General features: G+C 37.5%; 1 protein-coding gene across 1 annotated transcript in view; it reads left to right on the forward strand.

Annotated features, from left to right (window-relative positions):
• TMEM131 (transmembrane protein 131) overlaps positions 1 to 22,778 on the forward strand; it is a 92,998-nt gene that overhangs the window by 465 nt on the left and 69,755 nt on the right. The window contains exon 2 of the mRNA XM_051806781.1: positions 18,913 to 18,974. Within this exon, the coding sequence (XP_051662741.1) occupies positions 18,913 to 18,974 (62 nt within the window). The remainder of the gene's footprint in view (positions 1 to 18,912; positions 18,975 to 22,778) is intronic.

Raw genomic sequence — 22,778 nt, forward strand, 5'->3', positions numbered from 1 at the left:
CCGCATCCCGCCGGCTCTCGCTGCCCTGGGTGTGCAGGGAGTCGCACCGCTGCGTCCCCCGCCCGGCTGGCAGGGTGCGTGTGTGTGTGTGTGTGTGTCTCTGTGTCTGTGTGTGTCCGTCCCTGTGTGTGTGTGTGTGTCGCTGACGTTTGGCAGGGGTTTCTCCTCCCCTGACAGCGGCGGGGATGGAGCTGGAGCTGCCCTTTAAACAGAGGAAAAGGGAAAGAAAGAAGTTTAAAAAAAAAAAAATAGGAGGCTTTCTCGCACTGAGCTGGTTTCCCTGAGGCAGGCTTCCAGCGGGAGACCGAGCCAAGCCAAACAGACGGGCGAAGCTGCATGAGAAAGTGCAGAAATGTGCGCTTTTGCATAGGTTGGATTTTGATCTCTCACCAAATGACAACGGGGCCCCCCTTCGCCTCCCCGAACTTTTGAGAGGTGTCCGGCGCCTTCGCGGGATCGATGGCGTTTTCTCCAAACTTTATAAAGTCCCCGTCTGACTTTCCCTAACTCACAGTGTCTGTGATTTTGGCACGCTGTCTTTTCATTGTGGTTTAGCAAGGAAAAAAAGCCCGGAGCGAGACACCTAAGTATATTCTGTAGCATTGCTGAGAACGGCTTTCAAGCATTTCCAAGGTGCGGACTCGTGGTCTACTTGAAAGCGTTGCTGTTTGGTAGCATTAAAAAGCAGCAGGTAAATATAATGTATTGCAGAAGTAGGCGAAACAGATTTACTTTGGCTGGACAAGAGAACTTGCTTTTCAGGCAAGTTGCTGCACTGGAGGAGGCAGGAGTTTGAGGACTGAGAGGAAGAAACAGAATAAAAAGAATAAGAAGGGTATGGAATAGAAGTTTTAGTGAGGAGACTAGTTATGTGTCTAGAGCAGACTTGAGGGAAGAAATGCATCCTAATAATGCACGTGTAAGAATAAATGTAGATACGTGTTTTTAGTGAAGGACTCAGTTCCAGTAATTTCCAAGTAGCTTGTTTTTACAAATAGGCTGATGTTGCTTAGAAAGTGATTAAAACCCCCCAATTTTGGTTGTCGCACATCCACTGTTCACTTGACTTTGTCTTCAGAGACTGTAACGTTTAGATAACAGCACGAATATGATACCAGGTCTTTAGAATGATGAGAATGCGTGAGTTTGTCAGTGTGGCCTGTAGTGTCTTGAGATACTAAAAGAGTTCAAATGCTTGAGGAATTCCTATTTTTAACTCTATTTGTGATTGCATTCCTTCACAGGTAATAGGTTATATGAGTTTATAAGCGTTGTCAGTGATGTCATATACTGGTATGATGGAATTGATTCATGCTCTAAAAGTTCTGATGGCTGGGGCCATGGTCTAGTTTGGTTCATTTGTGAAGAACACACAGGGTTTTTTTTCTCTATGGACTTCTTTGCCATTCCTAAATAAACAAAACCAGTTTTAGATTCACAGAGTTTGAACAGATATTGACGCCCTTCAAGAGAAGTGAATAGTTTGTACTGATACCATTTCCTTTTGTTGATACAGTCTATTACTTAAAATTTATCTCAGCAATACTTCTGTCATTTTCAAAAAGTGAATTTGTTTCTCAAATAAAACACGGTTTTCCTTTAGTCTTTTCAGATTTCTCACACTCATTTTTCTTCCCATCTGTTCTGCTGCATTTAGGGTCACTAGTAAGTCTTGCTTTGGTGTTTTGAGTTTTTGTGTTTTGTTTTGTTTTGCTTTTTAATTCATCCTTTATTGACTTCTTAAGCGTTCATTCTCAAGCTGTGTTTGTGGATGGCATGTTAGAAAGTGTTGTCTTACAGTCTTCCTTTTGCTGAGTGCAATGCCTGTTTAAACCCTGGATTAAAAAAAAACAAAACAAAACAAAAACCAAACAACAGTTTTAAAGCAAGACAAAGATAAAAGGGACTTGAGATCCAGTCCCACTGATCTTAAGCTACAAACTAAGTACCAGTCTGCAAGAGACAGTAAATGAGCACAGGAGAGGAAGAATCAGCTTGGACAGTGGGCCTTTAGACCAAGATGGGAGTTCAAAATTAAACAGCAGTTGAGAAGAAAGGAGGGGAGAGTGTTTCAGGCTCTGTCCTTCAGTGCCTTAGCTTTTACCAGTTTGTGTCAAGTTAAACGTAGTAAGGCAGAGTTTAAAAATAATAATCAGGAAGCAGGGAAGTAGCTAGGAATATCCTTTCCATCTTCCACATGTGGGCATACATGTTTCACTACAGCTGCAGGAAGGAAGCTGTGGAGAGGGATTAGAGCTGAGTGCTCCTGAGGACTGCTGAGTTGAAGGTGGCTGTAGTAAAACAATGCAGTATATATTCCAGAGGATTTGCTGCAGAAAAAAAGCTGATAAGAAGCAGGTGTCAGATGAATGACAATTGCGTGAGAAGAACAGGTCAGCATATGACAAAGTAAAGTGAAAAATGAAGGTGGAGGACACTGTTTTCCTCTTACCTTGCATGTACATGAGGGGGAACTGGAGGAAGGATGAAGTTGATGCACTGAAGAGTATGCTGGCTTCGTGCTTCTATGGAGAAGGAGCAGCAAGCAGTTTTTCATGGAGCTGTCATGAGTAGAAACAAGATTGATGCTGGAGTGTTCCGGATAGACATGACTGCTTTTGTACCCAATCTTAGTTAAGAAGTTTTGAGGGGAAAAATGTAACATAAACAGCTTTGCCTAACAGCAAAAAGCAAAACTGAAGTCCTTTGAGTGTTCAAGCTGTAAATCAAAGACTTGAGGAACAGTGACATTGCTGTACACTCTCTGTTCTATAGAAATAGAACTTCTGAAAACTATCTGGTGTCTGAATAGATATGAGAGCAGAGAAAACTGCATATGGACCAGCCAAAAAAAACTTAAACATCATTTTCAAACTAAAGGCTGATGTGTGACTTTACTTTTTTTGTGCCTAGCTGGATCCTTAGTGCCCATGTATTGCTGAGGAATGAGTAAGACTGAGAAGGTTGTAAAATTTCTTGTTTGTTTGTTTTTTTTTCACTTAAGAAATCTGTGAACCATAGCAAAAGAATATCATGGCAGGGAAAAATTTCTGCATTCAGTCTGAAAGAGACTCTTGCTGTTTAGGAGGGGCAAAGATAACTTAGGAGTTTCTTTTGCAAATATGTATGATTTTCAGGCTTTTCATAGGCTTATCCTTTCCTAGTGTAATTATCACATTCTGTATTGACACATGGATTGAGGACAGCTTTCGGTTTATATTTGAGCATGTGTGGTTTTTGTTTGGGGTTTTGTTTGTTTGGTTTGGTTGGTGTTGGTTTGGGGAGGGACGGGACACACAACATACACACAACAGCCTTCTGGGTTTTAGGTTGAAGGAAACCAATAGTAATGCCATAACCCCATAACCGCGTGGTCAGTAAAACGTTTTGAAGACAAATGTCTAACATGAGGATGCTTTTTTTACAACCAATTTTTTTTTTAAATCCCTTTTTATTTGGCCAGCTGACTGAAAGCCTGTTGAGACTATTTTGATAGCTCTCTTACCTACCCATCTGTTCACAAGATACGTGCAAATAGAGTAAGGTTAATATTTAGGCTAAGTTAAATCCCCAGCTGTAATATTTGAAGTTATGTCTTAGTGCTGGATCTGGCAAACATTTGTATTTAAACATCAAAGTTATGATACCAGATAGGTCAGTGAAAATAGGATTTTTTTTTTCCCTACAACTTGATGTATTGTCTGCTAGCATTCCAGAAACTAAGGTAGTTATGGAGTGTAAGTAATGGGTAAAATAATCACGAAGTTGAAGGGAGATGTCATTAGAAAAGTGCACTGGGATGCTGGAGTTCTGGTTCCATTTTTGTCATTCTTTCTAATCTCAGTCGAGGAACTTCCTTTTTGGTTTTTACTAATATCTAAAATAGCAATCCAGGATACTTCACATGAGTGTGAAAAGCAGACTAGTGCTGGAAGGTGATGTGGGAGAAAGCTTACAAGTTTAAAATAACATAAGAGTATCTTCACATATATGTCGTATCCTGCTGTCAGAACTAATCTATAGCATGCCCCCATTTACTTTAATGATTATGTTTTGACCCTGACTTAAATCAAAATATGATGCAAAAAGAATGACCTCAATCAAACTGAAAACACTCTAGTAGCTGAGGTAGCACATGAAAATCATGAACAGTGTGAGGAAAACACAGTGAATAAAAACTGACCGTGCTATCTCACTGGGGTTTTGAAATTTGAATGTGGGAAGGCTGATTAGGTTTGCACTGCGACTTTGCTCGTGAATGAAAAATATTAACTATGTGCTTGGATTGAACAGTCTCATACTTGTTTGCAAAATCTTTGGACTAAATTAAAGGAAAAATTGTCATGCAATGGACAGGAAGTTAGACATATTCTCCGTGACCTTCAGTGTAATCTCAAAGTGAGTGTTATTCCCTCCTCTGGACCTCTTTCTCCCTCACCAGTGTCCAGTTATACTGCACGTGTGAAGCAGACTGGGGTGCCCTCACCTGTAGAGGTCAATTTAAGGATAGTGTGCTCAGTTCAGGGCCTTGGAGTGTCATCTCTTGAAGGGACTTGCTATGTATTTGTGTAGCTCTGAACATGATGAAGCCCCTCTGGAGTTTGCAGAGGTCTATAAGCTTTGCATTCTTTAAAGCTTTCAGCTGTGATTTTTGTCAACAATTGCCAGTATTGCAATATGGATTGCTCTGAGTCATTTAGATGCATTTGTGCATGTTAAAAATTCACCTGTTCGCAGTACAGTTTGGACACTTGCTGTGTGTTGCTTTATTTCAGAACTTACCCAGTTTTGCTCTTCTTAAAGTGATACGTGTTGTGGTTCTGTGGTGTGATTTACTAAGCTTATGAGTTCACGGTGTCTTTTCAAACAGTAAACTTTGTAAATGACCTGAGAGTCTGACTGTGAATGGTGGATGTTGTGGTTCATGCATAACTAGCAGTAAAAGTTGTGTGACTGAAGCATAGGCTAGAACCAGTTTGGTTTGTTCCCATGTTTGTGGGTTCAGCAAGAATAGAAGTCTATAATAACCTATTTTATTTCTCTTGCTAGTACCTTCTATCCAGTGTAGTGCCTCTGACTTTGTCAGTCTACAGCATGAAGATTACCTGGGTATAACAGGAGCTCAAGAAAATGTCTTTTTTTCTCGAAAAGACAGCATTTGAATTAAATTTGAACTTTTCCTGGTGATACATGGGTGTACTCAGAACTGGAGTGGGTAATACCTTGAACATCCTGCTCTAAGTGGACACACTCTGACCAGGGGACTGGGCTGGACCCTCTGGGGTCACTTCCAGCCTGCATTATCCTGTAGTTCTGAAAGTTGAGCACAGTGGGTCCTCACAGTGGAAGCAACTGATTTGATCCATTGTCCCTGTGAGTTGAAACTACAGTAATTTAAAAAATAATTTGTTTTTTTTTTTAAAAATTGTGTTAGTATTTCAGCATTTTAATTATTTTTTAATTATTAATACCAAGAATTTCTTCTTGCATGGGGAGAAACCAAAGGAACCAGTGACCATTAGAATTAAACAGAAAGTATTTATCTTTTTAGTCATAAATACAGGCAAAGAATAATCCTGTGTCAGATAGCATTTGTTAGAGGCAGCTGGTAAAATTTTAACGTGATGCAGGATTGTTGTGTATTTCTGTTTTCTCAGCTGTCTACATGGAATAATTACTGATTTACTGACTGCAACAAGGATGTGATGCAGCATTTGCATTTTTAAAATACGGTGTTAACGTTTTTTGATAAGCAGCCTTGATAACTTTTGCTCTGGAGTATTAAAGGGACTAAAATAGGATTGTATGTACTCTCTCTCTCTCTTTTTGAAAACCTTGGATATAATGGGGAAATAGCAAAGAGCTGAAGTATTGCAATGTAATTCCAATTTCTGAAAAAGAAAAAAAAATGAGGAGTTTTACAGTAGTCTTAGATTTTCCTGCTACACTTACCAGATTTGCCTTCTCGCTAAGACTATCACAGATGCATTTTTAATACCTCTTTTCCTACTACCTGACATGCACTGACAGAGAACAGTCTGAGAACAGGAGTTTTGCTGTCCTTATCGAACTGGTTTTAGAGATACCTGAGTGAAATTTAGTGGAAGGAGGTGCACAGGAAATGAAACTATATACATAACAGCTCCTTCTGTCTGTGTACTGTATGAAGTTACAAAATGTTATTTAATAGAACCGTTCAACTGACTGTAATGCAGCATGCTTAGTGTTTTTTAAGTTAGTTGATCAACGGATCAATTAACTATTCTTCGTAAAGCTGTTTGTCTTAGCGATGTCCTAAGGGGTATCTGAAGGTTTTTTCAATTGAATACCTATATATATGTTGGACTGTACAGATTTGGTGTAATAGAATGTGTACTTTTTAAACTTTTTGAAGTTACTTTAAAAAATCCCAAACAACCCTTGGTGATAGGGTTGGGGTTTTTTAAGGTTGTTTAAATGAGGAAGCACAGCTAATACTGATATTAAACAGATTACATTACCATTTGAGGGAGCGATGGTAGGAGACAAAATTGTAAACAAGCATGGTACAGATTTAAATAATTTGAAACACTTATTTCCACTAAACCTCTTATATACTTGTTGTTCATCAACTTGATAGAAGGGGGTCCTTATAGAGGAGAGTGGTAGTGAAGAAAAAATGGCTGAGAAGTTCTCAGAAAGAAGGTTTTTAAAGAGATAATTCTAACTTTTGAAAACTGAAAGCTTTCTCGTTTCCTAACAGGCATACTTTGTTGGGAATATGTCAAGGTAGTTTCCTGAGTGGGAAACAGAATGGCTTCAGTATAGTTTGATGTGTCTAGCTTATGAAATTTCTTTATTTTTGTAATAGATAAACTGTAGACTGAAAATGTCTGACTTGGGTTGAAGATGATAGAAGATAATGATATTGAGATAGAGTAAAGAAATCAGCTACTTTTTCATGACATCTGCTTCCACTAGGGGATTTTGGGTCCCCTGTTTGAAATATGTTAAATGAATGTTATGAATGTTAAATGAATTTAAAAACTGGTTATCTGAGGCTTCTAAATAAATATAAACTAATCTAGAAATATAGAAGTGTTAAAGAATCAGTGATTTACACCACAATACTGTACAAATATTTACAGGTGGAATTTGTAGATAATGATAAAAACTATCCAGGCAACTACATAAACTGCAGAGTGTTTGGTTTTGGTTTATTCCCAGCAGTGGTTTGTGCTCTACCTCAGAGTCTGGCTGCAAGGAGCATCTCCGGGCTCTATTCTGGGACCTGTCCTGCTTTGTAGCTTTGTCACTGATCTGGAGCTGGAATGTACTAATACTCAAGGGCAGGTCTGCATTTCAGAGAGATCTAAACCGGACAGAACAATGAGCTGACAGGACCTTCATGAAATCCGAAAAGGACAAATGTAAAGCCCTTCCTATGGGACCGAATAACCACCTGTGAGGGATACAACCTGGAAATGAGTCAGCAATGGACCTGGCAACATGCAGGAGTGTAGCCACTACCCTGAACAAAGTGATTATTCCTGTTTACTCAGCACTTATTAGACCACACCTAAACCACTGTGTCCAGTGGTTTTGCTCTCTGCCATCCCACTGGAAGGATACAAAGATGATCAGTGGGTGCATGACCTATGAATAGAGACTGAGGGACCCATGGAAGTGAGGCTTTGGAGGATCTTGTGGCAGCCTGCCAATATTGAAGTAGTTTATGGAGAAAATGGAGCCCAACTCCTCACAGAGACACAGGTCAGGAGCCTGAGAGACAGTGGCCATAAAGTGAAACAGAGAAAGTTTGTTTTGTGCCAGGAGATGCTGTTCTGTGATGATCCAAGAAAGGCACTCAGACACTGTAAAATAGCATTGAAAATTCTATTTATTAGAACTAGTGCTGTAAAGAGAGAATAGCATAGATAATATATCTGTTTTGATGCTGGGAACCCTGAGTTGTGCAGCATCAAACAGCCCATCAGTGCACACGCAACGTACTGTGCATACCCTGCCCATAGAAAGGGTTACTCCATGCTGGTCTGTAGAGCTATTGCTGGATTTCCTTGCAAGAAAACAACTCTATATTCATAATTTTACTGTCAAGGAGAAAGGATGTTCACCTGGGAATTTCCATCCCTACTTTAGATAAAGGCAAGGCCACCCAGGTGGCATTGCCAGTATGGAGTGGGAGCTGCCCGCAGGCTCCTCAGTTCCAGAGAGCTGTCTGAGCTCGCCCTGCAGCCGGGGGCTATGTGCAGCACAGGCCTGACAGCCAGCCTGGACATGCAGCACAGCACAGGCGTGGGTCCGCTTGGCTTGACTCTCACATGGATCACTGACTCCTCCATCTGTTTTGGCCTTCCAGTCAGGATTACTGTGATGTTCTGGCTTGACATAATGAGACTGCATTTCACGATGAGGACAGTCAGGCATTGAAGCAGGTTCTCTGGAGAGGTTGTGGAATATCTGAGCTTGGAGGTTTTCAAGGCCAAGCTAAACGACAGCCTAAGCAACATTGTTCAAATTCAGCATTCACTGTACTTCAGCAGAAGGTTGAGCTGGGTGAGGTCATAAGGTCCATTCCACTCTTGATTACTCTGTCTCTGTATTTTTTGTCTCCCTTGTGATCTTAAAACTTGGAGGTTGCAATAACTTTGCAACTGATGGGAATATCTGTAAGACAGGAGAAATCTGAGTTTCTATGTAACTCCATGGTGAAGTTGGTACTATGGTAATAGTAATTTAGATATAGTTTAGGTAGGAGCGGAGTTGTAATTGGATCCAGAAGGCTTCATGGGTTGCTGCATCACTAAAAAAATGTGATCATAGAATAAAAACAAGACCCTGTCAACCATTCCTTATTGGTATGTTCGTGGATCACATAGGCTTTATTTGTTCCCTAGTTTTTATTCTTTCTCTTGAAAAATTTGTTTCAACAGAATTACTTATATCTGATCTTCCACGCAAAGAGTAATATAGCTATTAGTTTCCATCTTTGCTAGCTGCTGGTAATATGATAGTAAATTGAACTGTGGTTAACATGTTAATATACAATATGTATTAAAGTAACACTTAACAATCTATGCAACTCATATGTCTGTGGAAATACTGAGAGATATGGATATTAAATGTTGCAAAATCTGGCCATTCCTTTCTTGCAACAGGTGACATGGAGTACTTGGTCCTTAATGGAAACCGTTTCCTTCCTTTGTGTGTTTGTTTTGATGTTCTGGACCTGTGTGTAGCTTCAGTCTGTGGAGCCAGCAATGGGCAGTCTAGGGGTACCAGAAATTATCGTTGTCAAGCATGTAATAGAAAGCATTGAGGCTACTCTTGCCATCTAAGTTTTCTTTCCTAACTATAAAAAGGTAAGGAAGGTGTGTATGTGTGGAACTTTTATATTATGATGTAGCTGCTTTTATATTATCATATACCTTGTCAGTTGCCTTTCATGTAGCTTAACTAGGTCATGATGTGCCCAGATAGCTTTCACTGAACTGTATCTTCCAAAATAAAAAGATTAATAAATTCCTTGGTTTTGGGGAAACCTGATTATATCTGATGCTGAGAGAGATCATTGTCATTGACAGACTGAATCTTCACAGGTGAAGCCACTCTGCCAATCAGTACTACTGAATGTCATTATCTGATGGAGAAAAGACTGAAATGAACTGGTTCATCAGGGAAAATTTGATTGGAGTCTTGGTACTTGATGAGTCCAATGAATTCTTCCTTTGTTTAAATTTAATTTCTCTAGGGAAAAAGATAGCAGAACAAGGAACTCGGAGATTGAGCATAACATTTATTTATTTAGATATTTATTATAGATATAAAAATATTTATGTTGTGAGAAAAATTGTGATGCTGAAGGGCCTTTTAATCTAGCAAAGCTATGGCTATTTAAGTTGAGACTTGATATTAGGCATGTCAAAGTAGAAGCGAGAGGTATTTTGAGTGAAGGTAAATGACTGTTGTCTTAGTTAGGGGGCCACTTAATGATGTAGGGTGGTTGAAATCTTCAAAGTAGAATTAGATGTCTATCCAAAACATATTCTGTAACTAAGCCTAAGGGTTTGGAATTATTGGGTGAAGTCATGATCTCTGTTGCACAGGGTGTTAAACCAGATCATCACAGCTGTTTGTAAAGGAGTCTGACCAGAAGAGACTGTATATTTACTTCTGAGGGGTAACTGCCTCCAAGGTATTGTAGGTGGCTAAATTGAATTTCTGCAAGCATTTAATTTCCCTATCTCTACTTGCACCTTTAATTTTTTTTTTTAATGTTTTAGTTTTCCCCCCAAACTGGAATTCCCCTGTTTTGTTTCATTTTTCTTGCCCTATATTTTATCTTCCTTCAAAACTTTCTGCAGTTGTGCTTCTCCACCCATTTCTCCTCTGGCTTTATCAGACATTGCAGCCAGCTTTTTCCTGCTGGTCTGTGTTCCCACATGGCAAGTCAACAGGGTGCTTTGCTAAGCAATCAATAAGTAGCGTTACTGCCACATCATTAACACCAGGGCTTTAACATCGGGCTTTTTCTATCTTTTCCAGGCCTTCGATTGTTGTATTTATAGACTTCGTATGGCAGAGGAATAAGCGTTATCTTGCCACTGTTGTTACTTGTCCTCCAGGCTTAATAGCTGTTTCCAGTGGACACTTTAGTGTTGCCACGTGAGCATAGGGAGGGTGGAGATACTGTGCTCCTCCCTCCCAGTGATCCTTCTCTCCAGTGATTTAGCATTAATTTAGTTGCAAGTGTTATGCAACAAAATCTAAACTAATGTGTTGTCCAAGTACCCTTCTTGTTCTATAAATTCCTGCAGTTCCACCCTGGTAAGTGACCAAAGAAAAAAGGGGAGAGAAGCAAAATCAGGGCAGGGAGGAGAGCAGAACTCTGTCACTTAGTAGTTCACAGTTTCTATGCCATGAGTGATACAAAGCATCCTCTGTAGTGGGTAGCAAGGTTAGGAATAAGGGTTGAAAACTGAGGAGTGTCCACAGAGCATAAGCTGTAGGTCTTACCTGATTGCATTCACATTGCTAGCAAGACATTTATGTGTTAGGAGGTATCTCCCTGCTACATATTAAATGTTTCTATATGCCAAAAAGGTTAGAATTCCAGTAAGTCCATGTTATTTTTGCACGCATCAGTTTGCAGTGCTACCTGAGTGGTAAAACTTACTGCCACACTGAAAAGTTTCTGATCTAAAACTTGCATCTAAAATCTAAAGTAAGATAAAGCTTTAAGAGTAGTTTAAAGTGGCTGCTGTTTTCCTCTTCTCATTGCAGGATAGGGTGTCTTGTTTTTGAGGATAGTTCCAATTAATTTTATGCCTGTACCAGCTCAATAACAACTAATTTATAGGAGTATAACCTAATTTAACATATCGAAATTTTAAAATATTAACAACTGCCATCATTAGAAAGAATAAAAAGCTTTACTTTGTATGACCCAAAGCCAGAAAAAAGGATGCTATTTGCAGATGCTTGTTTTTCTCTTTAACTTCCTTTTAAATTTTTTGCTCTCTTTAAATGTTTTATGAGAAGTTTCTATGAGTGTCAGAAGTATTGTTCTCTTTGGCTTAAAAATAACATGCACTAAAGTTTTTCTCTAGATGAATTATTTCTCCTTTCCTATTTAATTATTATTTTTTTATTTATTTTAAAATGAGTTTTCTCATTCATACCCCATGTGAATGGAATTGAGTATTATTTCCTGAGAAGCATTTTTGAGCCAGCAAATAATGTCTTTGGAGGAACAAATGAAATTATTGAAATGTTTAAAAGTAAAGGAGCAACTTAAAGCAAATTTTTTTTCACGGGTATTTTAAAGCATCTGGCAACTTTTAAAGTAGTATTTTGGTTTATTTTCAGGTGAAGTTTTGTGATCTTTATTGCTACCATCTGAAATAGACCATTTTGGTCAATGGCAGATAATTTTTTAAACTCTTATTACAAAAAAATCAGATGAAACTGAAGTGGATGAAAATGCAAATTCTGTAGGGTGGAAATACAAGCTGAGTACAGAATAAGCATCTGAAAATAAAGGTATTTGAATAATGTGTGATTTTTTTGTGTGTGTGTGTGTGAGTCTAAAATCACCTAACATAATTTTGTTAGGAAAATAACAAAGTAAAAGCAGATTGGTAGTACGTGTTACTTTCAGTAAGCTTTTCTGTTTCTACATATGTTTGTGTAGTTTTATTGCAAGGATATATCTCTCACCGGAGATATATCCAGTCTATCTAACTGGATGTGAAAGAACTATGTGAAAGAAACCTTCAAGCCGTCTTGCACTGTCTTCTCAAGTGTGAAACAAATACTGTGAGCCAGATGTGGGAGCGGTGGCTTCAGGATGGAGAGCCGCTTTCTTCCTTTCTCACACTAAGCGGTGGCTTCATAGTCTGTCTGGAGCCTGTGTTCTGAATCAGAATCATGCTGTCACTTTCTGTTTTGGAGCTGGCTTTAAAAGCTGAATTGATGACTGAATTCCAAAAAATCTGCATCAGTCTTAACTAAGGGGAAAAGAGATGAGTGGCTGAAAACAATGTGACAGCTCTTCTTACTAGGGAAGGCCCTTGCTGTGTAAAGGAGCTTGTCTTTTATCTGAAGTTAGAAATGACACACAAATAACTTAGCCAAATACTATAGGCAGAATTAGTTGGCTATCAGTTAATACACTCAATTTGTGCTGCTGTGTGCAGTAAAATACAAATTATTTGACTTTTGTTTCATTACCCTCACATTCATTATTATATCATTTAAGAAATGTTTACAGAGAGCAGGTGACAGTGCCAGGTGAAGTCAGAGGCACTGCAAAGCCTGGCCTCACTGAAATAGTGTGCTCAGGTATCACAGTGCAAGTGAGCTGGCTGTTGAGCTTGTATTAACTTGGGCCTGGGTTGGTGCATATGAGCTTACTTGAGTACGTGTTGTGTAAAGTCTTAATTTTTTTTTTTTTTTAAATCAGTAGTACAAAAGGAGGGTTTTGATGAAAATTCTGTCTTTTTGGTTTTTGGCTTAATGTATTGCTTTTTCTTTTCATGTGATGATTAAAGTGCATTATCTAGGAATGGTTCTGTTTCAAATCTCTAATACATAAACAGAAAATAAAAATTTGGCTAGTTGGCTTTTGAGGAGTGGTCAGTAGAGTTTTTAATAAAGAATAAAGCATATGTTTCTTTGTAAAAAGACTTCAAAGTGAGACATTTTTGCATGTGATCTTTACTACTTTGTGTGTATTTTCTCTCTTTGTTGTGATGGCTCTTTGTGAAGTTTCTTGGGAAAATTACTAATTTTGCTTTGTTATGGAGTACTGAAAAATAAACAAGCGAATAGTCTATGTGAGTGCAAGAGGATTTAGCTGGAAACCAGGCCTGCTGGCTGGTGATTGTCTATTGCCTGACATTCACTGGTTCATAAGAGAATGACCTTTTACATTTCCAGTGAACCTGTTGGGATGTAGGCAGAAATTCAGGCAGATAGCTACACTGACTCTTCCATCTTGGAGAACAGGCCTTTCATTAAACAAATGTATTGTTTTGAACACTGAACTGGGATGTGTTTCTTGAGGCTGTCCAGACTTCTGTATTCCTGAAGCTGATTGAAGTGGTTGCTTGAATTACAGTGTAATTCTATTTTTCTTAATCTGTGGAGTATTTTGTTTTTTACAATGTAATTTTCCATTCCATAATAATGTTATTTTATCATTCTGTATCCACCTGCCTGTATTTCACATGCTGCTCAGTTTTCCACTGTTCAGGATGATTGAAATTGTGTGATTGTGCATAAGCAGTTAATTCATAGTCAGAGCTTTAAAAATAACTCCTCCAGGGTCAGATGTGCTGTTTAACCAGTAGTGATACAAAGGCAGTAATTACAATTACATGGACAGAATCGAGTGGCATTTAGCACATTGTAATTGGCTCATGTGGTTATAGTTACCTTGAAGTGAGCTTAGTCACTAAGACAAAGGGTTAGAAACTGGACTTTAAAAAAAAAAACTTACTGTAAATTAGGAATTATTTAAATAATGGATCTGGCCCCATTTTAGTAAGCTAGGATACTATGTTCAGAATTTGGAGAAAATTCAGAGACTGGATGGTGCTGGCTTTTATAAATACAGCTTACAAGAAAGTTAGACAACTTGTTTAGACAAGAGTTAGGGAAGAAAAGAGTTCTTACAAGCCTGTAAGAGAACATATTATGATTAACATAAAAATAAATGAATGCACTGCTGTTGAGTAGCTGTTCCAGAGCTAAGTTGTATTTCAGGATAGTGTTTTTATAAGCGTATGTGTCAGAATATACATTTCTGTTAAAGTGAAGGAACGGACAGTGGCTAAATGAATGAAAAGTTTACAAAGCCACCTTAAAAATGGGATCTCAGTCAGAGATGGCCTCATAACCTGTGAGCCAGGGAGAATTTTTTTTTATTGTTGTGCACCAAGAGTTCATGTTCACATTGGTCTCACATTAATGCAAATTTATTCTGTTATGTGTAATTCAGTCACATCTAAAGAGTGGTATTGGATAAAGTGGTTTTGGTACTAAGTTCCCATTTACTTTGGATATGTGTAGGATTTTAAAATTTTCTTCTTGTTACTTGATGGTTTATAGGCCTGTGCTTTTTTTTACCTCGAATGTGAAAGGCTTGGACAATCAAATTAGGGGTGTGTTTGAGCAAGATTTGTCTACTAGCTGTGTAAACTTGTGAGAAGATGCTGCTTAAGCTTTGAGGAATTTAAGTGAATTCAATATCTCTTTGGGCCACTGTTGATTTAATTTTTGTTATGTTAGGTGTTTACCATCCAGCACTGTGATGATGTCAGAAAGGGCAGGGGAAAGCATTTAAGAATCTACTGGTAATAATAACTAGATAGTGCATTTACTGTTCTAGAAAGCTGTGGTTTGGGGACTAGGGGCCATGGCTATGATGGTGGGTTTTGTTTTACCAAGCTTGGAAAGTGCTCTCAGCAGGACAAGGTGTTCTGGAGCAAGTAGAAAGACTACATTCATGATCTCTTTCTGATATCTTTTGTGGGCTTTTTATAGTAAAGCTGACTTAATCAAAGAAGTTGCATTTTAAAGGCGGTAAATTGAAAACAAACAGAAAATGAAACTTATAGTATTTTTAGCACTTGTTTGTCTGTCTTCTGTTAATAGTGACCTACTGTCTGAAAAGAGGAAACCAGGAATACACAAGCTATAGCTGGAAAAATTTAACCCTGAAATCATTTACTACCCTAGTAGTGAGAATGACTGAAATTCTTAGAGATTTTCATGAACCTGTTACATTTGCTTTTTGTGGGAGCTTGAAAGGATAGAAGTTTTCTGCTGAGGGAGATTTGTATTTACCTCTTCGAAGAAAATATTCTGTTCAGCACAGGTGAAGAGGAAAAGAGACTATGATTCTTATGGCCTTGAAATCTGTGGATTTTCCTTCTTTGGTCCATGAACATACTAGTAACATTTAAAGTTTGACTAACAGCTATTGTAATTAGCCTTCAGGGCTTCAATTGCCTGTAGGGTCAGGAAGAAATAATTTTCCTAATGTGTAATTTGCCTTCTTGGCTGCTGATTTGTGCAGTGGCAGATAATACTGTGACAGCTAAAATGCTTCCTACCCCAAATGTTGTGTTGTGTTGTGCCCCTCTTGAAGCAGTTGCCAGTCATGTGGCAGGGTGACTGTAATGGTTCTTAATTTACTACAGTTTATTCTTCGAGGGTATCAAAGTATTGGCTACAGTATTAGTCTGGTAATGGACCAGCTCAAGCTTTGGGAAGAAGTTTTTCCAGGAGAAATTGTTAGGGACTTAGCAGAAAAGAGTCATCTTCCTCTGTAGCATGAGGAATAGTTCACCTAATAAAGCATGCCCAAGTGACCTCATACTTAATTGCTTGCAGAGTCTTTGAGCATTGGTAATAACCTATTCTCTATTGGTGACATATATATTTTGTGTAAAAGGATAGAAAAGACTATTTTTGGACTTGTACTGCAGAAGTTTGTAAACTTGCTTAGGTCAGGTAGCACAAGTGCAAAAGGTGAGCAACTGCTGCTAATTTTGGAATGGGCAAATAAATACCCAGAAGGGCACCGTCAGCATTTCACTTTGAAGAAGACTTTGTCCTCTCTGTGGTCCATATTAGACAGTCTGAGAGCTGCTCTTACAGGGATTTGGGTGATTCTTTATGACTCGTCAGTGGAGCTTTTTAAAATGTAATTGGCTTTGCCTCATTTGAATGAGGTGACTCCTTGCTTCATCCCGAATTGAGAGTCTGAGAAGCCAGTTCCAAAAAAAAGCTTTCATCTCAGGAAGGTGTAAGTATTTACTTGCCATTTCCTTGCTTTGATGAAATAACCAATAAAGTAGAAACATAGGCTTGAAAGTTAGTCTAAACCAAAATAAAAGGTATAACCACAGCAACTTCATCAGCATCTCAGTTGAGATGCGACTGCCATGAAATGGCCAGCAGCCAAGCTTTGCAGTGCCTCTGACTTCACCTGACACTAACTGTCACCTGCTCTCTGTAAACACTTCTTAAATGATGTAATGATGAATGGCACTTCTGTTTAACAGTGTCATCCACTCAAAATGTTCTGTAACATCTGTTGCTTTGTTCATAAGTTGTCACAAAGATGAAATAACTAAAAAGGGGCTGAGAAAGTGTTTGGAGTTTACTGAAGGGCTGCCTGAATTCAAGCTGCTTGGGTAGAAAGCTTGGGCGAATTTCTGTGAGCTTCTGTGTATGTTATCCTTGTGGAAGAATTGTTGCTAATTTCTGCTCTTTGTACCAACACTGTATCATACTTAAAACAGAGAAAAAAGCCTCAGAAAAATATTAAGAATTTGTGATTAGATAAAATACCCTTTTATGCTTTGCTGGTTTTTGACAGATCATTAATACAAAAAGGTGTTTTCTGATAATTTTTTTGCTTGTGCCTGATGCCACCGTCAAGTGCTGTGTGTTCTTTGTTTCCAAAGCAGAGATCTAGAAAACAAGAGAATGACAGAAAGCCCAACTTCAGAAGTGCAATTCGTTTTGCCTCTTAGGAAGGTGTGCTTGTATTGAGAAAGTATTTTTTTTTTTTAAGCTGTGACTGTTAAACTTGCAATAAATCGAATACATGAGAAAACATAATTTTATTCTGTATTTGTCCCCAACTTAAAAATTGAGAATTTTCCCTCCATATCAGCTAATCTGTAATTTGGTTTTTTGCACAGATGATAAGCATGACATTTCTCTGTAATTGTGATTAACTATCATATTCTGTGTTTTAACCTAATGTGTCCAAGCTTCATTGTCTTGCACTGCAGTTCGCTTACAGATTTTTCTGAGTGGTTTTAAAACCAAAATTAAATATTGATTTGAATGTCTTACATCATATGTATTGCCAGTCAAATTGAGAAGAATTCACTTATTCTTTGTTTCTAGCATTGAACTTTAAACTGGAAGACCTACTCCAGTAATTTAAGTTTTAAAAGCCCACATTTTCATGAACTGTAGGACTTGATTTTGTAACAGCTGTTTAAATGTTTTGTTTTGTTTGGTTTTTTAATCTCTTGCCCTATGTTCTGTATAGTTCTTCAGTATAAATGATTGACCAAACTCCTGATTCTTGGATCAAGGATGAGTTTTCTTTGTTTTGGAAAGCATTAAGGAAATGACAATACATACAGAAAAAAACCCTCTATGGTATTGCTGACATGACTGAATAGGACTGTTCATACCACTATTAATATTGCAGGACGTGTGTATTGTTTATAATCTGAATGCCCCCTTTCCCCTCTGGGGTGATTTTCACACTCCACCTGAGCTGGGCTGCTTTTGAAGGTTTAAAGGTCCTTTTTTAGACTGGGATTCAAAATCCATCTTCCAGAAGCACACACTGTGCTTCTGTGTGCTGGGAAATCTAACTTCTTCCTGTTGAAGTTGTTCCTCTTTCGGAAAGAGGGGCGTATTACCACTCCCTCAGCTTCATCTGGCTGAATGGTAACGACAGTCATGGAAAAAGAACGTAGGGTAGAGAAGGAGTTATTTATAGGGTTTTGGTTTTGTTGGGTTTTTTTAATACAATTTTCTGATCTGAGGTTGTTCCTGTATTTTATTCTGAAGACCTGCTTTTTTGTGTGCCTCAGTAGACTTTTGAGGAGTAAGATGTAGAACAATTTGAACTTCTCTTTCCTCTTTAAATCATATTCATTCTTGTATGCATTATTATATTTTACGGGAAGGGCATTGTCCTTATTTCTTTGTCTTTAAAAGAAAGTAGCATTCCCTGCATTTTGAGAGGAATTGAAAAAAAATTTGCCTGTCCAAACATTTAGAGGAAATAAGTAGAGGATTTGAGGATCCTATATGTGACTGAGGCTTGAATTTTCATAGAATTTAGTTTTATGGTGCAAATACTTCTGAACTTTTTCATATTTTAATATGTTACTATCAAGATGGAGAGAGTTGTTGCCATGCCAAGGGTTAGGGAACAATGTGAACAAGGCTTTCCAGATGTACTGTTAAGATTTTTGGTGTATAAATGAAACAGAAATTCTGTTTGTAAATGTCTGAACTCTTTGTGGGCTTAGATGTATTAACTTCAGTTGTTTTATTGAAGTTTGGAGTAACCTTGATACCACCAATCTTTTTTGGGACCCTAGAAGTTATTGTCCCCTTTGGAGTTAAATATTTTTATGCCAAAATACTGATTTGCCAAGTGTGGTACTTCTCCAAGGAAAATTAATGTCACAATTTATTTTTTTTTGGTTGGTGTTTTTTAGACTCTGCATTGTTATTTTGGTTAGTCATAGGTCTATGTACAGAATGAGGTATAGCAGATTTTGGATGTTTTAAGTCACTCTTTTTATTTAATAATTAAATGTTTTTTTGTGAAGTTACTTAGTTTTTTGTTTTTCTTTGCAGCTTTCATCCAGTCGGATGGCATAATAGAAATGCTACGTTTTGATGAAGGAGACCTATTGCAGGTATGTAGCCTGAGTAAGCCATCTGATCTAGCAGTGTTTCATCTTCTTTGTGATAGCTGTTTTTTGAAACTCCTGGGTAAGTGGATTTTTGAAAATAAACAAGCATCAAACTTTACTGCATAAAACCTTTGGACCTTCTAGAGTTATTTTCAGCAGTATTCTTTGGTGTGTCCTGAGGTTCTGGTTCCCTGATTCTTTTGTGTTGGGAAACTGGTGGAGTTTACTACAGGTTCTCTCTGGTCAGTTTGTCCAGTTCTTTTTTCTCAGAAAAACATAAGGATTCATTGTGTTTAAGACTTATCTTGATGTAGAGTTGGGATGCAATTGGATAACTCATTTGGAGGAACTGCAAGTGTTGCAAGATTCCCAAACCTAAAGGCAGTACTTGGGATCCAACTTGATCAAGTTGGATTTAAACACATTCTAATTACTGCAGTGAAGTAATTACCTTTATGTATTTCGGGTATAGTGTTGCCATTTCTGTCAGCTTTCTTTTGATGTGAGTCAAAACAGGCAAAAAGTTAACTTTAAAGTATATGTGCTGATATTGAGATGGTGGTAGTAGTTGAGATGAAATAGATAGCAATGTGGCTTGACTCTAGAGCTACGTAATTCTGAAGTTCTGTTGATTAGAGTTTCATATGCATGCATTTTGTAGATTGTACTTATGTTGAGAATACCTTTTGTTAAAATTCCTTAATGGTTTTAGTCCTAGTGGTTGAAAGGGAGGAGAGGAGAAAGAAGAAATCAGTTAATTGTTTAAATGATTAAGAACACATGGCTTGTGACTGTGTTTCCAGAAGAATCAACATATGTCAAAGCTGTGTAGTTCTGGGCTTGTGATAATAGTTTTTGTTTCAGAACGATAAAGGTGTCTTTCCCCCCCCCCCCCCCGCCCCCCCCCCCGTACCTAAGTTGTTTGGGTTTTTTGTTCAGTTGTTTAGGCTTGCTTTTCCTTCTTCACTTCTTGATCTTTAAAGTAAATCAAAAATATCCCACTATATGTATTAAGATTATAATTTACAAGAATAAGATCCTTCAAAGTGATGTAAACTGGTGACAGAAAAGGTTGCAATTAAAAACAGACCAAAAAACCCCAAACCAAAAAACCCCTCTACCAAACAAGCAAACAAAAAAACCCCAGGTTCCTCATGAACCAGTTGTTTAGCTGTCATGTGTTAAACACATTCTCATAATAAATATCTAATGTAGGCTTATGTTTGGACATGTAGAGTGGTGGAAGTTTTCCATATGCTGGTTACACTCTCAATTATTGAAGCTTTTGACTCTTTGAATATTTCTTTAACTTGAATGGAGATACCACGTATCACTGTAAATATAAGGAAAAAACCGCGTGGCTTAGTTTCTTTTACGTGCTCTATTAGAATATATATTCTTCCACACAAGTGGTTTAATAAAAATTATGTGACACGTCACTGGCCCAGTGTTTTAATATAAAGATGGTGTAGTCAAATTCACTTAGCTATATTTTAACTAATTCAAATGAATCTTACAAATCTGTAATTGTCTTGCTTATTTTAGCACTCTATTAACCACTGTAGATCTTAAACTAGAAAGTAATGGTACTGCTGTGAGCCACTCAGTAAGTCATATAAAGATGGGAAAGTAAAATGGATTGTCAGTCACTCTAACTTTTTTGCAAGATGCAGCAGAGGCAAGAGAACTAGTTTAAATACAGTGGGACAAAGTCCAGCAATTCTGCCTGTTGCACTATAAAATTTCCAGTTCTTTGGATTGAATTTGGCTGCCACTTACCTTAATATGTTGCAAAACCAAATTTTTAGTAAGTGGTTTGTATGGTTTACATTATTGTGGCTCTTAAGCCAAAAATACCTGTGTAAGTGAAACCAGTTCCTTTTAATCAGAATGACAGCATATACTGTTTTCTCTAGCTTACAAGTTATTTGTTTCTTTTTCACAAAGATTTTAATATGGTGACCTCTCATGACTACTTACTGCAATTAAAAAAAATCAAAACAAATACACTTGTAAAAACAGACTTATGTCATGTGAACAGCAGTTACTTGGGCTTTCTGTAAGTTTTCACAAATGTTTGTTCATTGTATATCATCCATTATTACAGCACAAGTACCATGATGCAGGAGTAAATCAGTATTGCCTAATGTTTTGTCACTTTCAGGTGATTTTTTTTTTAATATGAAAAATAACCAATTCAGTGCATAAAGTGACTAATCACTGAAGTGTCAAAGCCATCTCCAGCCTTGGTTTATCCCCACTCCCCTGAGAATTTGGTATTTTTACAGTGGAAGCAAGCTTTTTTCTTGTTTAAAAGAATTGCTTTCCAAGTAAGGCAAATCAAATACCAAGCCTTGAATAATTTTATTGTTAGGGATTCTTACCACCTCCTTCCAGTTAGTGTCATCCCTCTTAATGCTGTTTTTTTGTACTTATTTGGAATGCATACTCTTGGTGAAATACTTCTTATGTTTTTCAATCATATTATAGGATTTTTGTTGTAAAAATATAAATTAAATGTCTTGGAAGATTGGGTTTTACCAGACCAAGAACAATTATTTATGAAAGAGCAGAAATCTTTAAATATTGAAATAGAAAAGCATCACATTTGGTAAAAATAAACTGACCATGGAAATTTGATTAGTTTGTATTAGTGGTTAACATGAGCAAGATACTTTTTGGGTGTGGACTTACAGTTTGTGGTTTAGAAAGTGCTATACCATGTAGTTTTACTTCTCATCTTGCCAGAGCAAAAGTGAAAATTCTATTCTTTAGCATACATGTTCAGATGAAAGGTTTATATCTAAATAAATTTGCACTACTTCTGTCCATGGGTTAAGTTACAAGAATGAGAGAATTTTCTTACTCTTTCTATTCTTCACATGAATGAGACCCTTTAAGGATAAGGACTCAACAAATTTTTGAATTCTTTAGATAATTTATTTAGATCCTGAACATAGGGTAAGAATAATATCATGTAAATGAAGTGTAGGGTTTGGGTTTTTTCTTCAGTAGCAGGTGATTTACAGGTGTCTGTATAATTGGTTGGCACTTGAGTCATAGAATTGGTTGATTGGAACGAACCCTGGGAGTTCATCTAGTACTTTTTTCAGGTAGTGTTGTGTGTAGATTGACTACTCTAGGCAGGTGCTTGATTCTTTCATTATTACAACCTCTAGAGAAGTAACTTTGGTATGTTTCCTAAAGTACAGGTTTGTTTCATTCCTAAGCTAATTTTGCTGCTGCTTTTTTCTCAAATACGTGTTAAGTTGGGGGTCTCTTTTTTTTCCTCTTCATAGTGATAATTTTGTACTAAAATCTACCTACAGCTTCTTCATACAAGTTTATAAAAACACTCTCTAAGTTTCTTTACTAGATTTTTGTCTATATGCTATTTAAAGTATAGCATTTAATTGGGACATTAGTGCTCTGAGAGAGGACAGAGTAGTTCTTTCCCCATGTGGTAGCACTTGCTTTAGTAATTCCAAAATGAGTTGTAAGGTTTTGACAGCATTTTATATGCTCGTATAGTTTGTATTTCACTGTGCTCTCTAGACACATTGTTTTCTTTAGTGTGCTACCAGTTAGTCACTTATTCCATTTCCAGTTTTAGGTTTGAGTTCTCCTTCAACTGAACTTCTCTTTGTCAGTGTCCGGCCATCTCCTCTGTGTCCTGATTATTTGAAGTCTTGTCCAGATCTGACAGATGCTTCAAGCTCCTGCTGCTGATGTCATCTGCAAATATAAGAGGGCTGAAATACAGTACAACTGTTGCTTTTAATAATTTATCCTTTCATGTTAAGCCAA

Source organism: Manacus candei, unplaced genomic scaffold, assembly GCF_025592945.1.
Source record: "Manacus candei isolate 608988 ecotype Guabito, Panama unplaced genomic scaffold, ASM2559294v1 h1tg000069l, whole genome shotgun sequence".
In the NCBI taxonomy this organism is placed as follows: Eukaryota; Metazoa; Chordata; class Aves; order Passeriformes; family Pipridae; genus Manacus; species Manacus candei.